The following is a 21336-nucleotide window of genomic DNA, read 5'->3' on the forward strand; positions in this document are numbered from 1 at the left end:
GTAAACATGTTAAAAAATTTGGATTTCTTTAAATAAAAAAAAAAATTAAGGTATTGTACGAAGTAGGACATAATGTATTGCAAACATAATTCAGGAAATGTTTACTGAAAGAGATGGGGGGGGATTTTAAGGAAGTGACATTGTGTAATACTTATAGAGATTAACCGAAGTACAAACAGATATATTAAAAAGTAGGTATAAAAACAATTTCATAATTTTGTAATGATAAATCCAAAAGGAAAAACATGGATTATTACTAAATGTTATATATATCAGAGGCATACATATTGCTAAAAATTGTTTTGATCTATTTTGAATTGGATCTAGTTTGTGTTCTTTGATTAAAGTTTCTTTATTATTGACTTTGAATTCTGTCCTATTATGTAGGGATATCCTCAGCTGCAGAGGGCAAAAATCCTCACAGAGCTTCTCTGACTTTCCCCAAATTCCACACCTGATCTTACTGGCCGTACTTGTTTAACTTTTCCGCTGTCATGTTAAGAGCCAGTTTAAGGTTTCCTTCGGTAAATATTTACTCATCAACCATAGTCTCGTCCACATTTTCAACGCCTCAGCTTCGCAAGAATGGTTCATAAAACAGTTGCACTGTTTTGCTTTGTAATGGTGATTTTACTCAGCATTATTCTTTTCATGATGTCTCAAGAAAATTTACCTGCTAGCATAAGGTAAGAGTTTCAAATTATATAAATATGTAGTTTTCCTTTGCTTTTTTACTTGCTGAGGATCTTTCTTGTTACATTTGCATATTTATTAAAATTCAGATACAGATGGAAGGCTATGCCAGAAATAAAGGGAATCAGAGGAGGAAGCTATGAAAATGAAGGGCTACGTCAAAATGAAGGAAACCTTTTGACATCTTGGCTCAATGCAACACAGTCTTCAAGAACTGCTGAAACATCAACAAGGGATTCAGAGCCAGAGACTGATAAGAAGAATATGTCTGCAGAATATCCTATTCCAATTATACACAAAAGTTCCTTCAAAAAGCTTCCTAAGTGGAACTTTGAGGATATTTACAATTTAGATGCCCCCCCTAGACCTAATGTGAGTATACTGTAGAAAATCACTTAGAAAAAAGAAGCTAATATCAATATTAGGGTCTGCTTGGTCCCGTCTTCACTTGTTTGCTTTTGGTGCTGCTTCATTCTTTGTCTGTATGCACCATTGGCATTAGGCTATTAATAGTTAAGTGTACATTGAAACTTAAACTCATAGTAGCTCCAGTTGAATAAATGTTTGACAATCTTAAATCTCACTTTCTAACCCGGTCTCAAACACAGACATGTTCCCAGTCTTTGCGTAACTCCAGGGATGAGGACTTCCAGAAAGCCTTCCTTCCCAACATACGCATGTTTCTACACAAAGATAACATCAACATGAGAGAGTGGAATCGACTATCACATTTCAACAATCCTTTTGGTTTCATGGATATGAAGTATGAAGGTAGGTGTTTGCTTAGATAGTGCTACAAATGTGTGAGTAAAATAAATAATTAATTACTTTTGAGGCGATAAGCAGAGACGTTAGCCCATTTTTGGGGGGTGCTGAAGTGCCCCTATATTAAATCAAAGCTCCCCTTGTCATGATCGCAGCCCCGGTAGCTGATCTAATCACTCACCTCATTCACCTGCTGTTCCCTCCCCACTCTCTAATTATCATTCATCTTATTCACTAGCACGGGTTCTGGCCCTTTTCCACGGAGTCCTCGAAGTTTTGGCTCGGAACTGGGGGGAGTTCAGTTTTAGTCCCGTAAGCCTGGCTCTTAGGATCAGATTTCTGCCTGCTCGCTGGGGTTGCTGCATCGGGGACACTCTGAGCGGCTCCTTGCGCCACATCTCGTTTGGCAGTCTATCGGCTGGATCCTGCCTTCCTCCAGCTGCTCCATTTCTGCTTTATCCACAGCAGCCCGCGTTTCTATTCAGTTTTGTTTTAATTTCTGTCATTAGTTTTAAAACTTCCCACTGTCTGACTTGCCTGAATTCTGGGTCCATCTGTCCGGTTTTATGACACCCCTAAAATTGGAGTGTTTTTTTCTTATACTGTATGCACTTTTTAAAATAAAAAAAAAACAATAAAAGCATAAAACACTACAGTACTTGATTTAAAGAATAATATTTTACTTATTGAAACTTTCAAGAGACAATCATTTATTTCATAATGGAACGGTTATGTCATAACTCTGCATAAAGGCCTAAAGCTGTGGCTAACTTTCATAATTTTAGCATTCCAATCGCACAGCCCACCGCTCCAGGCTTCTCTTGAAGTCGTAGGGAAATCATATTTAAATGTCAAATACTTCTGGCTTAAACATGTATATAAATGTACTCTTTATCAGACGATACCGTCCTAAAATTTAGAAAATAGCTATTTGAAACAAAAATTCTGTCTTAAAATCTGTGTGGAGCAAATGGATGAAAATAGTCTGGAGGGAAAAAAAAAACATGAATCGATACTCTTGCAGACATGTCGATGCATCGGATCGTCGGCTTTTGGATCGATGCATCGATACAAAATGATTATTTTTACACCCCTAGACCCCAATTGGGGTCAGAACCCCAAGGTTGAGAGTGGCTGCTGTAATGTGTCTGGGATTAGCTTGTTTTTCTTGTTATATTTTTAAAACAACAATTCAAGATCAATTTTAAATTTATTCATTTATCATAATCTCTTTTTATTTATCTTTTTTTTTTCAATTTCTTGCTATTGGAATTTGTGTTGCGAATTTAGCCTTTTCTTTAATGGGAGAGTGTCTCAATGTTTAAGCATATGGCACATCTGCATATATTAATCCAGTTAAATACAATCCATTTTGCTAAAAGGGGAGAACAGCAGCAAGGTGTGTGAAAAGTACAAGGTCAGGAAAACAATCCAAATATTGGCAGGCCAAACAGCATTTGTTATTCTGACAAAAAAAAAAAAAAAAAAAACTTCCATTTAGTGGATGATTTTACATGTCAGAGTAGTAATATGATTGCCCCATATGGTTTCCAGAAGCATAAATACACATAACATCTCAGTGGACTTCTGTTTAATAACATCCACCAATTTTGGGAAATTCTCGCCTCGTTTGCTAACCCAAATGGAAAAGCAAAAAACTTAGGAACTGTAACCCCAAATTACTTGTGTGATACATTATTTGAAAGCTACCACCATCTAGTTTCTAGAAATATAAATGAAAATAATTTGACTAATGCACAGCTTAAACTGCTTCAGTTCAAACATGACTCGCAGTAGTTTTTTATTCTCGAAAATAATAGGTCTTTTTTGAACAGCAGTAATAAAGGCATTCTGAGTTATTAGTTGTAAACGCTTTAAAGCAGTGTGTTTTGAGAGGCGAAACATGAAATCTTTATTACATTTTCCTAATTATCTACTTTGTTAATTTCACTGTACAATGAGAGGAAGAACAGGGGGGTGAGACAGAGCAGAGCAGGGAAAGAGAAGAGGAGACAAAGAGAGAGCAGTAGACCAGCCACCAGTTTAACGGATCTCAAAATCTGCCTTTGATTTACGGGATAAGACTATTGGTCCTAAACCGTTAGAACTCTTCTAGTATTCACTCACCCAGTTTGGCACACAAAAAAGAGCCTTTCATTAAAAACTGGTTTAAAGGCTTTAAATGATTGGAATATTCTTCTAAAAATTATTTCGCTTTCTGCTTTGTTTGTCCAGTATTTGGCAAAAGATATGATGCATTAGTCAATAATGGAGTCAGTAATTGGTACTGAGCACATTTCATAAATTTTGAAAATGTATGTAGAAAACTTTAATGTATCATGCCTGCTAATCTGGGTGCTCAGCAAACCTAAACCCCTGGCAATATGATAGAGAACCTAAACAGAATATTTGTATTTAGGTGTGGATATTGACTGAGCCATTCTATTCGATGAGTACTGTACTTGTTCTGATGTTTGTATTACTGCATTTGTTCTGAGCCATTCTATGGGGACTCTGTTTGTTTAGCTCTTTTCACCTGCTGGGAGGTGAAGCTCCGCCTCAGTCTGCCCTGTTCTTTTCAACCGTCCAGCAGGTATTTTTCCAGGCCCAGTTGTAGTCATAGACAGTGTATACATGGATGTCTCGTTGGACGGGGTTTGCCTCTGCTGCAGATGAGTCAGCTTCCACCATGTTGAGTGTTGTGGTGCTGCTGCTGATAGACTCAGACGCTTAAACAGTATCAGAGGCACTTTAATCTCAGTTTACAATTTATATTCTTAATGTTTTTATTTATAATATTATGAGTTTATTTCATAACCCTTTGGCTGCATTTTATTTTTTGCAGAGCCGATTGAAGTTCACTACAACAGATGTTTACTTTCTGCCACATACAATATTTCAGTTACGTCAACGTGTGAATCTGCACCCAATGAGGCATCTATGTATATATGTCTGTGGTTTTAATCCCATATTCTCACCATCTCATTCTAGCTTCTCTGTTCCCGCTGAACCCCCCCATCCCCGTCAGCATTCAACTTTGTGAGCACAGGTTCTGCTTGTTGGATGGGTGTACCACAGTCTTAGTTAATTATTAAAACAGCTCTTCCACATTTTTTTCTGTTTTCTTCATGACTGCCTGAAGTAAAATCCTGGAAACAGTAGTTGGTATAAAATCATAGCATATAAAGTGGGGGAAAGATAATAAATTATTGTGATAATAAATCAGTGGAAGATTTTTTTTATAGACAGTAGGAGCCTTTTGAAGACAATCCAACCTGCTACTCAAATATCTCTCCTTCGAGTGTAATGTGGAATCCACATGACAATTTCTGCTGTTAAATATTTTTAGATTATTTACCGTATACTGCAGACCAACTCTGAACAGGTCGAGAGTATATGCAGAAATAAATTAATACTCAAAAAATAAAAAGGCATTCAATATGATTCTCCCAAAATTAAGTATTATGTATAAATGTAAGCAGTAACAAAATTATATAATGAAAAGATAAATGTATAAATCCCTCTTATTTAGATTAATATTTATTTCTGTTTGTAATAATAACCTTATTTATGAATTTATTATGTCATAATTTTCAATATATATTTATATTTGGTTTTTTTTTATGTATTCATACCTGTGCATTCTTTAATGATTTCTGTTTTCTTCTTGCTCTGGTCAGTCAAAAAAGCTCTGCAATGTAATGAAAGTCAGTCTGTCAGCAAGCTTTTACTAAGCATTTACTTAATTGCAAGATTTAGAAAGGAATCCAATGATACACTTATAAGGCTTTTGTTTGCATTGTTGAAATTCTGTGGAAAAATAAAAAGTAAAATATATATTCCATTTTCCCTTATTGAACAACTGCTTTCTGCAGGCAGTTCATTCCTGGATGCCACCTCCTCCTGAGTCTAAACCGATTTACATCTCAAACTGTTTCTCATATCAGTTTTGAAAAAAAAAAAAAAAAATTACTGAATTTTTCAAAAATAATATTGTGCCTGAAGAAGGAAAAGCCTTATTGTGGCACTCCTCCCTTGTCCAAGACTAATATAGAACCCCTTCCCCACCACTTTGAACATTGAGAGACAGAAAATGCTTTTTTTATGCACTTTGTTTTCTGTCCTGTTCTGTAGGAGCAAGCCTTTGATGATAGCAGCTCACATGATGGGTTATTAGGGTTAGGGGGCGGGGAGCGGTGCAGCACTTCCAGATCTGAATCAAGCATTGAGAGAGCGGTCCACTCAAATCAGGGAATTCGCATGAAAGGGAAGGGAAAATAAACAATGGTTAGTGAAGGCAATGATCTCGAGTCTGTTTTCAGATTTCTGACCAAAGTACAATGTGCTCTGATTTTTGAACATCTCCAGAAGTTCTCAGCTGCAGAGCAACACTAAAACATGTAATATAATGTATTCCACAACCTCCTGCTGAATGCCCCAACTTCTTATCTCTTCTTATCTTATCTCTTAGCATATCTTTAGAGGTAATCTTTGGCATGTGTGATTGTGTACTCAGGATAACAGTGAAGAGAAATAATAGCTGTTTAGGGCAAAGGCTGAGATCACAAACCTACAGCTTTAAATAGTGTTGACAAGGGTTACAAACTGCAACAGCGTAGAACTAAAAGATAATAGATTCAAACAGTTAAAACCAATGAAGCTTAAATGTAAATTCAATCTGGAAGACTCCTGTCACCTTCCCCTAAACCACCTGCGAAGTCCCTCATTCAGCTCTATCCAATCAGCTCGGGGGGGCGCACCTTCTCCAAAGCCAGTCATCTTGCAAGATCCCCATCATTTAGCTCCTTGCTCTGCTTCTCTCTCCCGAATGCAAGCAAACTTTCACCCACCTCCACCCCATCTCCTCCCTAATTCCTAGTCCTACAAATCCTCTGGCTTATTCTACAACCAGTATCCAGGCCCCAGGGGCAGACTACTCTAATCATTTTCTAGGTTACTAATTCAAGCAAATGTTGATTTACAGCATCAAAGTCTTCTGCCGGGCCCAAGCACCAAATAACTTATTTCGTTTATGTCTTTATCTGCTTCTGCCTCCTGGAACCCTAGTTGGTCTTGGCAGATGGCCGCTCACCCTGAGCCTGGTTATGCTGCAGGTTTCTTACTGTTAAAGGGAGTTTCCTCTCCACCATCGCTATATGTATGCTCAGTGCGAGGGATTGCAAAGAGTCAATGAGTCCTCGCAATCAGCTGGTTTTCCTTTAATGGAAATATCTTGAAGAACATGATTGTTTTACCTGTGTTAATACATTTAATATTTCTGATTGCGACTTGTCTCTGTGTGAGTCTCTCCAAATTGAAATGACCTTTGTCATCAGGGTTGAATTTCATCAAGCCTTAACTTCCTGTAATATTTGAGATGTGAAGGGCTTGTTATGCTGCAATCCAGCTGCTGATTTTTATAAGATGTTTTGCAGATGTTATGCCTGTGTTGAAGCTCATCCCAAACCCAAAAGAACCGCTGCTCCGCCCAAAACCTGGCGGGGATGGCTGTATCCACTGTGCTGTGGTGGGAACTGCAGGTATCTTAAACGGCTCAAAAATGGGAGCTGAGATTGATGCACATGACTACGTCTTTCGGTAAGTTAATAACGCACCAAACAGGCTATTTTTGTTGTTTATAAGTGAGGATATTAAACAAGTTAACTGAGAGTTATCTTTAAGAATTTAACATATTTTCAAGTTGGTCACAGTGATGTGGTATGCAAATGGAATAAAAACATATTGCTATTGTGGTAATAAAAATATTATCTTTATTGTCCCACAATGGGGAAATTCTTTCTCGGCATTTGACCCATCCCCTTGGGGAGCGATGGGCTGCCTTTGTGCAGTATCCGGGGAGCAACGTGGAGTTAAGGGTTTTGCCCTGGATCCCAGAGTGGAGGCTGTGGTGATCAAAGCGGGTACTTGCAACCTTCTCAGAGCACAAGCACACTGCTCTAACCACTAGGCCAACACTCCCACTTTAATAGGTGACCAGTCTAGAAACTAAACTATATTGCCAAAGTATTTGTCTACATTTACATGAACTTCAATGACATCCTACTCTTCTTGTGGAAACCTTTGTTTCCAGCAATATGAACTTTAACTATTCTGTTATCATCTTCCACAGGATGGAATCACAGATAGATAAGAACACAACAATTGCAGCCCCTGCTATATTTAATCCCGAATGGTTTTTATAAGATTGAAGTCAGCTTCAAAATTATTGTGAAGATCAAAATTCATAGATTTGTTGGTGTGACCCAAAAACCAATTAATATCATTCTTCCTGGAAGATCTCTCTTTCATTTAACCGAAAACAAGAGGTTTGCAAATCACAAGAGTTGACTTTAATAGTAAGATTGTTAAATGAATCAACATAGTACCTCCAAGGTTGTCATGTTCCTTCCTTTAATGCAGCGGTACAAGTTGTTGTGGTTAATTTTACAACAACTTCACAAAAATAGTTTTGGAACAAAGCCTTCTCATCTACTGTTTAACGTGGTGGAAACATATTATTTTGGGATTTTTGGGATATAAATTTGGGATTATTACTAAAGTGGCAACACTCAGGATTTGTTGTCATTTGAGCAAGTTTGTAACTTGAGGCTTTAAAATTCCTAGAAAAGGATTGTGATGTCAGATGTGATCTTAAAGCAACACCTGAACGTACCCATGTGTTTTTTTTACAGAATGAATGGTGCAGTGATCAAAGGTTACGAGGAGGATGTGGGAAACAGAACATCGGTGTATGTTCACACATCTCACTCAATCACTGCCTCAATTTATATATTTAGGAAGTATGGATACACATCAGCTCCACATGATGAGGTACTAAAGCTATAATGTCTGTCAGTGTTTGCTAGTTTTTCCATGAAGCATAAAATAAATATCACTATTGATATTCTTCGTGTTTTCACAGGGTATAAAGTACGTCATGATTCCTGAAGGAATGAGGGATTACAAATGGCTAAAACCTCTTATCGGAGGGGAAGAGACATCTAGAAAACAGTAGATATCTCATTTTATTCTTCATTTGTAGAACATGCATACTAACAAATCAGTACGATGTACTACAAAGTGGGTCTGTAAATTTTAATATAGTGAATAAGCCTGCTTGTTTAACCAATTCCATTTAAAAAGAGATCCATGACACAGTCTTAGTTTTCAAAATATCATTCCTGCTTATTTTTTTTTTATTGTGGCCCATAGTACAAATGTAGTTCACAGTACATACACTTAATGTACAATACCACAAAACTAGCCTGACTAAATGAGAGATGAGTGGTGTTATTTAGTCTGGCCTCAATGAATGCGACATCGGAAGATTGTTGATGAGAACAACCCGTTGTTTTTCAAACCATGTCTGTGCCTATTGGCCAACACTCTGACCAATGAGCACAACTGACTGTGACGTAGGAATCGCGACAGGAAGCTGGTGGAGGAATGTATACAAACAGCTTGTCGGTCAAACAGCAAATACGTCCTTCTCGAAAATGAATGAGCGTAGAGCCTCTTCCTGCTCATGTTTCAATGAAAACGGCAAGTCTAATCCTTCCAAAACTGATTCCAAAGCTGAGTCAAAAATCGCCATTAGAGCCAGCGGTCCTTCACACACGACTGTGCCGAGCCCTGGCTGCCGTTAGCTTTGGAGCTCAGCTGGTTGCCGCGGTCTTCTTAACTTCGGAAATTATTTTTTTAATTAAGCATTAAATCGGTAAATGGACCATATGATGACGCTTTAGAGTATAATATTATCGCCTCAAATTATCTTAAAACATACATTTATTCAGCAACAGCAAAAGAAAGAGAACTTTTAACTTTCAATGGAGCGCTCCATTGAAAGTTGCTGCTGCCGCAGTCCATGCTACTGTTGTGCTTTCTTCAGCGTCGTGCAGGTTTGTCGTCATGCCCTCAAAACCCCACCCGCTTTGTCATCCAGACATTCAAAACACATCTCTGCTGTGTGACTGGCCGCCAGGTTTAGGGCCTGGGGCATTGATCGAGGCTAGACCAACTCGAAGGCAAAAATGATTTTGGCCGCTGGCGGGTGGGGGTAGTTTTCTAGGCTACCACAAAACAGCTTCATAAATACCCAGAAATATGGAGGGAATCTGCGGTGATTGTAGCGAACTTCAGCTGGTATGGATTTTTGGTTTCTCTTCATTCCATCTAAACAAAACTCCAAACATTGTCTATGACGTGTATTTCAGTTCAGTCTGCTAGCCAGACAAACGGTGAAACTGGGGTCGTAAAACAAGGTTTTTGACGGAAGGCAAACTGAGGAGATGCAATGTCCTGCTCAAACAGAATTTTAATAAAGGTTAATAATAAAAGGAGTCAAGAACTACCTTGAAATTTCTTATTAAATAGCTGCATTAACATTGGACATGAGTATGCAAAGATAAATGTCCATGTAAAAAGAGGTTTTTAGACTAGTGAACAATATCGTATCTCAATATATTTTTCTGCTGAGCCAAGGTACGAAATGTTTGATAGTGTTCAGGAGAGGCTCATTACAATGAAATCCCACAGCTGCAGCCCTGTAATTCTGGGCAATGTTGTGTTGGTTCATAATTAAAAAGAACAAGCTCAGAGTTCAGTTAACATAGATTAAAATTAAGTAGCTCATGTTCATAGTTCCCTTAAAAAAAAAGAACTAAGTTCATAATTCTATAAATAAAATAGTTCAAGTTTGTCAGGGTTTGGTTGTGGTTTAGAGGACCCAAATGCAGAGGCAGAGAGGCTGAGGAGATTTCTTGCAGTTTAATGATGAAAACAGTTAACCAAGGCAGGAATCCAAAAATCCAACTAAAATGTAAAGCAAACCAGAACCATGGAGACATCAGGGGAAACCAAACACGAGGAGCCAAGGGGAGATGAGGTAGGAAGACAACAGCATGAGAAACCAGCACCGACAAGTAGCGAACAAGAAGTGACAGCAGAGGGAGTCTATATAGCTGACTGAGACAAAGTCAGGGCTAACGAGTGGATAAGGAGCAGGTGTGAGTGGAGACAACGAGGAAGCAATGGGGAAAGGAACACACACAAGAGGGGGAAAAGGTGGGCAAAAGAGGACAACAACAGAAAAACCTGAGAAATAACATAAATCTAGACACTACAACAACATAGGAATTAAACCAATAAAACTGGAAAGCATGGAACAAAGTAAAGCACAACAGAACCAAGACCATGACCGTACCCCCAACTTAAGGGCGGATCCCAGAGGCACTAAAATGTCCAGAAAGAAAAAAAAACTCACCCAGGGTGGGCGGAGGGGGATCCAGGATGGAGGGCACGAAACACAAAACCAAAAGACAGAGTCTAAAAAACAATCAACACACCAAAGGTGACCGAGGGCAATCAGAAGTCTCTGTAGGCCGGCCGTGGGGCCGGAGGCGAGGCTGAGTCTCTGAAGAAGGAGGGCCTCTGGAGGCTAGGATTGCCAGCTGAGGGCTCTTGGAGGCTTGGAGCGCCCGTTGAAGACTCTTGGAGGCTAGGAGCGCCCCTGCTGAGGACCCTTGGAGGCTTGGAACGCCCGCTGAGGGCTCTTGGGGATGAACTCCCACTGAGCTTTAAAACACGGACCTTTTCATTAGTGTGCTCAGGGGTCTCTTGACAGCACAGAGTTCGCTCAGGGGTCTCTGGATGGCCGGAGCTCGCTCAGGGGTCTCTGGACAACAAAGAGCGTGCTCAGGGGTCTCTAGCCAGCTAATGGGCTCTGGATTAGGCCCGCTAATGGCCTCTGGCGCTAGGCTAACTGGCCCGCTAATGGCCTCTGGCACTGGGGAAAATGGCCCACTAAAGGGCTCTGGCTCAGAATCTGGCCCGCTACAGGGCTCTGGCTTGGGAAGTGCTGGCTAGTGGAGAGCTGATGGAGGTGGTAGGAAGGGGAAATAGATCTTCTCTTTACCCATAAAAGTAGTCCCGTTACTCAAACTCCTCAATATGGGGAGCTCTGACTGCTGGGGGTGTAATCATGGCGACTGAATTAAACCTAACACAAGAATCTAACTGCTGGTCATGGAGGTGACGACCTAGGCCATAGGGGAAACTTACCTGGTGAAGAGGGAAATTGAAGCAGCCATCAGGCTGACCCGCCAGAGAGGGTGTGGAGGCGTCAGGCTGACCTGCTGTAGAGGGAGTAGTCTTCTTCCCCCAGCGGCGCTTACGCCTGAATGAAGCAGGTGGCAGGGGAGGACCAACAGCTTGTGATGGTGGAGGAACAGGATTGTAGGCAATTGACAACAGAGTAGGAAGGAGATAAAGTGATGGTTTGGGTGCTGGAGTTCTGTTGAAGAGTTGGGCGCTGGCTGCTTGATGGTTCCACTCCAACTCTTCAAACAGTTTGGATAACACTGGGGGAGATAGGAGTGAGGAGTTAGAGTGGAGAATCTGTTCCTTTTTTTTTTTTTTTTTTTTTTTTTTTTTGGAGAATCTGTTCCAGTTGGCCAGCCGCACTCACCCCATTCCAAGGTGATGTTACAGTGGCTATTGAGTCAAGAGTATTCCCTAGGTTGATGAAAAAATTCCCTCAGGGTGTCCAGACTGGGCTCTGCATGGTCATATTTTGGTTGGTTCCTACTGTCAGGGTTTGGTTGTGGGTTAGAGCAGTGCTTTTTAACCCTGGTGCTCTGGGCACACTGCCCTGCATGTTTTAGATGTTTCCTAGCTTTCACACACCTGTTATCAATTGATAGCAGATTATCAGGCTTTGCTGAACTGCAATAATCTGAATCAGGTCTGCTGAAGCTCAGAAACATGCAAAACATGCAGAGCAGTGTGCCTTGAGGACCAGCGTTGAAAAACACTGGTTTAGAGGACCCAAATGCAGAGGCAGAGGCTGAAGAGATTTCTTGCAGTTTAATGATGAAAACAGTAAACAAAGACAGGAATCCAAAAATCTAACTAAAATTAAGCCATGTAAAAAAAGAAAAAAAATTCTGGTGTTTTATAAAAGTTGTGAAAGTCGTTCTCTAGTTCAGAAAGCACTTTAGTTTTCAAAATTGAAAAAATTTTTGTTATTTTTTTTATTTTAAAAGTTTATGTATAACATGGATGCATATTTTAGTTCAGTGTTAAATGAAGTTTAAAGAAACATATTATAATTAAAAATGTCTCCGGTTGTTGATTTTCTTTATTTGGACCCTGCAGATTTTTAATTAGTGACCCCTGCTCTATGTAGTCAAGGTATACTGTTTGTGCAGTCAAGCCTTCACTTACCAAATTACAGAGAACTTCAGAAACATACATGTAAATTCAGATTCTACTGAGGAGGTCTGTATTAAATGATTTCTTACATTCCCCATTCAGTAGCAGGTATTTCCCAAGTTGCTGGGATGATTAAACTTGATGTGTCGTTTTAAGTTTTAAGTGATGTGCCCAAGTGTCCAGCTAGGCACAGTTTGCACAAAAATATGGGTTTTGTCTGTCAGAGTCTTCCTTTGTTAGTTCGTAAAACTCCACCAAGCGCACTGCAAAACTGGCATTAGAAATCCCAGTAGAAAAGTCTGAATCACGCAGACTATAACTGACGGTAGGAATGCTGGTGTGTCAGGTTGTTTGCTGTAATAAGTGGCATAAAACCTCATGTCATCCAATGGAAAATGTTACTGTTCATTGAACGCAAGGGCATAGGTTTGATTTCAACTTTGGTAAGGACACTATTGGTCTCAGTTTCAGTGGTCTGATATTATTGGTCCGAAGCAAAAATATGCATGGTCTTTTTCATGCTTAATCTGAATATCAGGGCACATTTTGTTTAAGGACAACATTTATTGCTACATCAATACAAATCTTATACTGTAAGCACTTTACACACTAGATGCAGTTTATCAATGTTTAAAGCATCACTCTCTCTGACGAATGGGGAATTAGGACTTTTTTCCACTTTGAAAAGGTTTGCAATTAAACCTACCAGCGACTAAGACAGTGTTTATTTAACCAACTATAGTCTAAATGTGTCTATTATATGTGAATTTATCCTCTGTTTATATTAATTGATTATTTAAATAATCATCAAGTAATTTAGTAATTGATTAATCATTAACTGGAGTATAGGGCCACTAAAATGTGCCTTTAGCCGACAGAGCGACCCACTTAGAGCAGGAATTATAGCAAGATTGCAAAACATATGTAAACATTTTGCATTTAAGATAAAAAAAAATTTTTTTTTTTTTTCTGTCAATATTCTCCATCCAGAACTCCTCAAGAGGAAATGTTTCTGTTTCACCTGGTTTAATTTCATAAAAAAATTTAAAAGTTAAGTAACCTTTGGCTATCTGATTATTAATTGATTAATTGAAAAAATAATCAACCGATTAATTAATTTGCAAAATAATCATTAGTTGCAGCCCTAATTTTATGGTAAAATTCCAAACACATTTCTTCCATCATACAGCACTGAAGGCCAACTGCTTTACCTTGAGGCTGCCCTGCATCATTATATCTGTGTTTCCTACCACCATATAATGTTTCTATTATACAAGCGGGTTTTTAATAGTACAGGATTAAATGTAACACAAACTTTTATCGTCATCCTATATTGCTTACTGTCTGATTGTTTAAATCGCTCCTTATGTCTATCTTCTTTTTTAGTGGCACATCTACATAGCACAACACTATGAATGAGCCTAAGTTTATTCAAATATAAAATCACTTTTAACAATTACAAAAGACAATTTAACACTATCTTATCTGTAATGTAATAGTATCCAAAATAAACAGCCAGATTCTAGCATTATTTACCAGACATTAGTGTTTGTGCTAATTTACTTATGGACCTTGTGAAAATCTAGAAACATATAATCAATGTAAATAGAGTTCCTCCGTTTGTTTTTATCCTATTTCTAGAAGTAGAAGTTAATTAAATAGCACTATTTAAATGTGGAAAACAAAAAAAATAGGAGATCTTTAGCATCCTTCTGGTGTTGTTATGTTCTACAAAAGAAATAACACCTGTTATTTATACCTGAACTGCCGTCAAAAATGATAACAGTAACAGCAAAGAAATATTGGTGAAAGGGAATCAGAAATGGTGATAGCTTACAGTCTCTGCTTGTCCATTTTAACAGCAGTTTTCAGAACTCCTGCCTGACTTACGTTGGTTACTCACATTTTTCAAGTTCCACAAATCGAAACTCTCCTGCTTCTTTACAGAACTGTAATCAGAAGCTTTCGCCTGTTTTAGCGTAGATAGTATTTAGTTTTTTAATTGGGACTAGTTTCGTAGCCTATTATTAGTTTTGGTAAACCACGTATTCTAGCGTAATTTCTTTCTTATTTCGCGCTCCAAGCACGCACGGGTGCACATGCTGAGGAGCTTCGAGAGGAAAAGAAGCGACTGCTTCAACAACGCTGGATTGTAAATTATAAACATGTTCACATCGAATTATTGCTAGGGACATGTAGGTCGGTCCAAAATTTTTGGTAAGGGCATGTCCCTATGGTCCCTATGCAAACCTATGCCCATGATTGAACGCGTTCATGCACAATACTGCTTGTGGGCATCAGCTCTTGGAAACTGATTACTCATCTTTTAGATCTCTTCACAATCCTTGTAAACCTGCTTTTCTACTTCAAAATGTGTGTTTCTCAATTTGGGTGTCACCTCTTGGAAATTAATTACTCATCTTTTGGATCTCTTCCATAGAATTAGTTTCACAATCCTCGTAAACCCTTGTTACTTACAAATGTGTATTTTTTAATTCCCATAAAAACTTGATTTTAGGTTTACAACAGCTTTAAACCATAATCAAGTAAGCTTATATATTCTAATATGGTGAAATACTGATATAGTACCTAACCTTTGCAAACATTTCTATTTGATCATTTGTGTTGTGCATACGATTGATCGATTGAATGTTGAGAAGACAAACACCACAGCAGCTCTATATAATCATAAAAGACATATCCGTTTGATATGTCATTAGTTTATATGGGTGGTTAAAATATATGTTGTTGCATATATCTTTATTAAACCATCTTTTGGGTCTCACTAAAATACCTGTGTATTTAGCTCTACTTATCTGAACATCTTATTTTGTTTTATTTTAAACACCTCCCTCTATGTTTGAATAAAAACAGGATAATGAGACAATAAATGTGTTCAAAAGTAAACTATCCTCCATCCCTACTGGCACCCATGTTACAGATGTGTAAAAAAAAAACCTTCTGCATTTTCAAAATGGGGAAGAAAAGAAACCATAGCAAACAATATTTTATGTTGGTGTCTATTTTTTTTTTTTTTTTTTGCTAAATCCAGAATCACATGGATAACAAATGAATTTTAAGGTTTTATTTTCAAAGCTACAATAATCTGGAAGCAGAAAACTGCAGCGGTTGGTCCAAGTAAAGAAAGCAGGTTGATCAGGAAGGAGTTGGTTGATGAAAATAAATGACTGATTTATTTCCTTACTTACTTACTAGACAGGACAGGCATAAATAGAGAAGCTTAAAAAACAGGATGAATCTATTAATCATCTGGGTGCTTGAGGTTAACCGCAGAGCGATGGCACACTGCCTGGATTTCAAATGGACGATTAATCAAGGAGATAATTTGCGAATAGAAGCCTTTAGTTTAATGTCATGAGTTTATAGCCAAACCTTTTATCCAGGCCAGTACCGGAGGGCAGGAATCCTTGTCCGATCAGTCAAACGTCAATTTGTCTCCACTGACGGGTTCAAGTAGAAACCATCAGATCGAAAAAGAGGGATGAGGTGTCAGGATTTGGAGAAGAGGTCGATTATAGTTAGGATGGTGTTGAAACCCTTAGATGATGTTAGTCTAGAGACAAAATTCACTAGCGCTGTTGTGGGCACACACTGGACAAGAAAGAACATAACATAACATCCTTATATATTTCTCTGGATTCCGAATCTTGGCATTGGAAAACCTTTTCTTTAGCTCAGAAAAAGCCCTTTCAACTTCAGAAATACTAATAATATGTTAATAATACAGTAGTTAACCGGCAAAGTTGCGTAAAGTAAGTTACTGTAAATTGATAGGAAAAAGTCTTACAGTATTTCAGAGAAGCTGTTCACCATGTTCAATTTTATTGTTTTTTTATTTTTTTAATATTATACCTCCTTATTCACACATTGGCCTCCGGATTTGTGAAAAGGGTGAACATCAGACTACGTCATCAACTCAGACTCACCCTGAGCGTTTAAAGGCAGCTGACACATTTTGCCAGTTGCCAGCTGATGGAGAGCAACTTTTAAATTGGCCTATCTGTCAAGCCAATGGTCAGAGATCAGCTACCCAGAATAATAAGTAAGCTTAATAAGAAGAGAGCGTATGGCAGAAATATAACTAAGAGGATCCCCCCCCCATAATCATGTTGTGCTCTCAGACCCTACGGAGCAGAGCCTGAGCTTGTTTTGTTACGTGGCAGCTAAATAAATTAAGATCTGTGTCAGTCTTCATAAGGCAGAAAGTGTTTCAAAGAAAACAGTTATCCTCTCAGTTCTGTTCATAGGAAAAAGCTAATTAATAACTGCTGTGCATCAGAGATTTACAACATATTTGTATTGATGTTAGTATTATCACATTTTTACAGACAGTCATCTTTGTTCTTTTCCCTTACAGCCCCAGAACCTACTACTCAGGACAGTACAACGAGAGCCGCTTCTATGTTTTACACCAGGACTTTCTGCGATATGTACGGAACAGGTTAGTCGTGCTGCATGATCTGATTCATATATCCTCTTTGTAGGGTTTCCAGGCATCTTTTTTTTTTTTCCTTACGTAAAAGAAAAATGAAACCTTATAACTTTTAAATAGGAAATAAAAGAGTGTAAAATGTGGAATCAAATTAAAAACAGTGCAGCCTCTAAATGGACATGTTTTAATTATTACGTTGTTTATGAAAGCTGACAACAGATCCCTCTAAGTTTTTTGCTGCTATAACAGTGTCAACAAATCTTGATGACAGCCTACAGAGAGTGAAATGACTGCAGATGAAAACAAGGCAGCTTGAGGCGTACCTGCAGCTTGAGTTGCTCAATTTAAGTTATGGGGAAATTATTGCTTTTCCTGTTTCCTGTTCTTGTGGTGGAGCGAGTTTTACTACTGCAAGTTCATATATGTCAGAGCTGGGGAATATGTATATAGATAAGTACTAATTACCACCAGTTCATTCAGTCTTTCTTGTTTCAAAGAAGAAGATTTCTTAATTTCAGCTTGAAAAAGCTGTACTCTGCAGAAACAGCAGTCACGGGGCTGCAGGCTATCCCTAGAGCTGTGCACCATGCCCTTACACCCCCCCACCCCCCCCCCCCCCCAAAAAGGTTTTGCATGTACAACTATAAAAAATGCAAAATTTGTACATAATATTATGTTTTTGTTACTTTTTTAATATAGAAACATCATTGCCTTAAAGGGTTACCCTTTCTAACTAAACAATTCCTTAGTTTTTTTTCCTTAAGCTTTTCCTGTGTTTAGCCTATATTCCATTTTCAGATTTAGACTAAACTAAAAAAAAAAGCACAGAAATTATCGATTTTAACTTTTCACTGTTGCTCAGAGAACATGCTGAGTTTGTAAATGTTATCAGTTTATTAGAAATCTTAGTTTAAGGAAGCATCTATATTGGAATAAACAAAGATAATCTTGCCTTTTTTCCCTGCTAGCCGCCACCATAAGATGCTAGAAAACAACAATTTAAAATGTAAGCATTTAGTCTTGATCTGAATGATTCATGAGACAATGTTTAAAAATTTACTATATGTTTGATTTTTAGTTGCCTACTCTAGTTAGGCAAATATTGGTATGGGAAAGTTAAACCTTTACAGAGTGAAAATCAGCCACATAATGCGGATTGGTACATCTCTAATGAAGAGATAATTAAATCAAATGTTAAATCTACCTTTGATAACAACACTTCCCTTACCTTGCAGGTTTTTAAAATCACCCAATCTCAACCGAGGATACTGGGCAATTGTCCGCCCAACTAATGGGGCATTTGCTATATTTACAGCCCTGCACGCTTGCGACACAGTAAGTTCATTTTTGTAGTAATTCACATTGGCTTTTGAAGAGGATGTATTTGTTTGTCTGTTATTGCCACAAATAAATACCATTAAAGTGAATTTTTTGTTATTGTTGTTTTTATGGTCTTATAAAACCTTACTTTTGGCGTGGTCATTATATATTAGAATAATCAGATCCCTTTCCCCTAACCATATACGGTAAACACTAAGAAATAGAATTGTTATTTAAGCCGCTTTGTATATGAATATGACTTGTATTTACCCCTTTTTGTAATTTGGTTACAAGATGTAATAACTTATCATACCCTTTTCTCTGGCTTTTTTTATGTCATGTTCAGGTGAGTGCATATGGATTCATGACAGAAGACTACAGAAAGTACTCCAACTATTATGCTGAGAGGCACCTAAAGACAAATGTAATTTTCTATAGCAACCATGACTACATTATGGAGAAGAATTTATGGAAGAGCCTTCACGACAAAAAGATAATTAAGCTGTTTCAAAGAACTGGATCACAAAATGGGGTTGAGGTGCCAAAGCAGACCTGAGAATGACAGCAAACTGTGAATGACAGTTTCAGCAATAAGAAAAATACCATGTTAGACAAAAACTGTAGTTATCAAAACTGTAGTTATCATGTTTTTGTGTTGAATGCAATAACTGTAAAACATGTAGACCAGTCAAGGTTTCTTTTATGAAGGTTGCATGCAGTATAACGAAATGATACTGATATTCTGCAACAGTGACTAGAATTAAGATTTTTTTGTTGTTGTGGTTTTGTTTTTAATCACTGCTGGTAGAACTTCCTATAATGGGTAATGGGTTGGCCCATTTTATGGTTCATCTATGATTAAATTAGGCAGATTCTAAACATATTATTTACTGCCAATCAATAACAATTACTTTCTTTGTAATTGATTATATTAACATTAAACTATCTTGAATGCAAAAATGTGATCCTTTGATGTCTAAGGATGATGTTAATGTAGTGGGCGCTAGATAATCACAAGTTTCATTAAAATAATTTCTAATAACAAAAATAACACTTTTCAATAAGGTACACAAAAATGTATTTACTACCAATAAAAACCTAGGGGACAATTAGGAAATACATATTTCGGGACACCTGACCAAACCTTTTTATTCGACCACTTATTTACTCCGATGCTGTGCCCGAACATCAGCAATAACCCCAAGACCTCTCAATCACTATATAGAACTGGGACTATATAGGGGTTTTGATAGTGCACTATGTTAACTGAATGTTCAGTTAGATGACCAATAGCTTTCGCTCTCCCTTGGTCACATGACCCTGACTCCCTCCACAATGCCTCTTTGTCCTCTCTTGTTCTCAAAACAAGTCCCATAATGCTTTGCAAGGAGAGCTCTTACAAAGCTTTTTGGGCTATATGTGCTGATCTTGTGACCATTGACACTACTTTTCAAGGAGATTTCAGAAAGCCTAATTAGCCTAATTTAAATACACAAACCATTTTGCTTAAATTTGGTTTATCAATAGCATACAAGTAGCCTTGCCACCCAGACTACTACAACCTTTACACGACATATCAAAGTGGTAAAGAGCTGATAGGGTTGCATTTCAAAGGCAGGAGCAACAGGGTCAGTGTCGTCAGGTTAGAATTAATCAGATAATTACTTATATGAAACAGAAACTGCAAGTGATGCACTTTTTTTTGTAATTTTGTAATCCACAAAACATGTCAAGTATGAAAAGATCAAATATGTCTTTTTTTTTAAGAAATGCCAGTAAAGTTATCCTTTGTTTAGTACGTTAGGTTGGCTCAGACTCACTTAGGACATCAGAAAGGGCATCATTAAAACCTTGCTCTGTTGCGGTTGTCATTATGCTGTACTAGTGAAAAGATGTTGAGAGTGATGCATCATAAAGTCCCGCCTCCCACGGTGTGATTGGTCCGGTCAGATCTGCCTGGAGTCAACGGCGGTTTACCAAACTGTACAATGCTCTGTGTCATTCAGTCTGGCTGGCCAGGAAAGCAAAAAAGAGCAAAGTAAAGTTGACCAATTTCTGCCTCAACAGCCATAAATGTCAGACTGAAACAAATAAACCTTTTTTTATATGAGAGAATCAAATATATTAAGTGCTGTGTGTCCACACTGAAAGCCCTCTTTGGTGTGTCTGCTATTACACAGTAAAGAAGACTTGGGTTTAGCTGTTTTTTGTATTAGTGAGATAAATTACATCAGAGGAAGCATAGAAATCTGGAAGCGGATTCCAAAAGTATGTATGGCTTGTCAGGACAGCTACAGTTCATTCGGGTAGGAAATGAGTGAGAGAGCAAAACATTGTTCCCCCTGTTCTTTGAGGCTTTCTTTAACCACAAATCATGTAAAGCTTTATTTTATTAAACCAGTTTTACAGTTACAGCTTGTAGAATATAAAAAAAAATATAGAATCAGCAGGTTGGAACTGTATAATTACATAACCATAACATAAAATGTAGTGTGCCTAAAAAGTAAAAGCTTTTAAATAAAAGATTTTGCTATCTGTGCATAGGTATGTGCATACTTAATTTTCCACCAACTGACAGGGCGTTGTCTCTCTTGACTTCAAGAGAACATGTTGTGATGAAAAAAGATTGTATGCATGTGACATCAATCTGTCAATTGTTCAAACTGATATGAGGTTTACACTTTAAGGAGGCCGCATGTTAATTAAAAGGTAGGAATGTGTAGCAGTTCACGTGAGATACCTATATGGAAACAAAAGGTGCTAGGTTTTTGTACTCAGGTGTAAAATGTACTAATAGTTGTATACCTGAGGCCAAACTGGAATATGTGAACATTATGTTCACATAAGCAGTAGACTTAGTCATATTAGTTTCCCCAGGCAAACTTTACCAAGCC

At 37.9% G+C, this 21336-nt stretch overlaps 1 protein-coding gene across 1 annotated transcript; it reads left to right on the plus strand.

Moving 5' to 3' along the window:
• The first annotated feature begins 251 nt into the window (after positions 1–251).
• LOC119793613 (alpha-N-acetylgalactosaminide alpha-2,6-sialyltransferase 1-like) lies at positions 252–19402 on the plus strand. Its single transcript, XM_038300818.1, has 9 exons — positions 252–686; positions 783–1065; positions 1302–1464; positions 6894–7056; positions 8151–8289; positions 8381–8469; positions 17048–17131; positions 18358–18457; positions 18789–19402. Exons 1-9 carry the CDS (start codon positions 586–588, stop codon positions 18996–18998), a joined length of 1332 nt encoding a protein of 443 aa, XP_038156746.1. The 5' UTR covers positions 252–585; the 3' UTR covers positions 18999–19402.
• The last annotated feature ends 1934 nt before the right edge of the window (positions 19403–21336 follow it).

This window comes from Cyprinodon tularosa, unplaced genomic scaffold (genome assembly GCF_016077235.1).
Source record: "Cyprinodon tularosa strain WSP-4 unplaced genomic scaffold, ASM1607723v1 ctg457, whole genome shotgun sequence".
Taxonomy (NCBI): Eukaryota; Metazoa; Chordata; class Actinopteri; order Cyprinodontiformes; family Cyprinodontidae; genus Cyprinodon; species Cyprinodon tularosa.

What these genes read in the sequence shown, in the direction of transcription:
- LOC119793613 (XM_038300818.1), top strand. Translation starts at nt 586, where the DNA reads ATGGTTCATAAAACAGTTGCACTGTTTTGCTTTGTAATGGTGATTTTA. An exon ending in ATGCCCCCCCTAGACCTAAT is followed by an intron (nt 1,066 to 1,301) that starts GTGAGTATACTG and finishes TCTCAAACACAG; the next exon opens with ACATGTTCCCAGTCTTTGCG. An exon ending in GCACATGACTACGTCTTTCG is followed by an intron (nt 7,057 to 8,150) that starts GTAAGTTAATAA and finishes TTTTTTTTACAG; the next exon opens with AATGAATGGTGCAGTGATCA.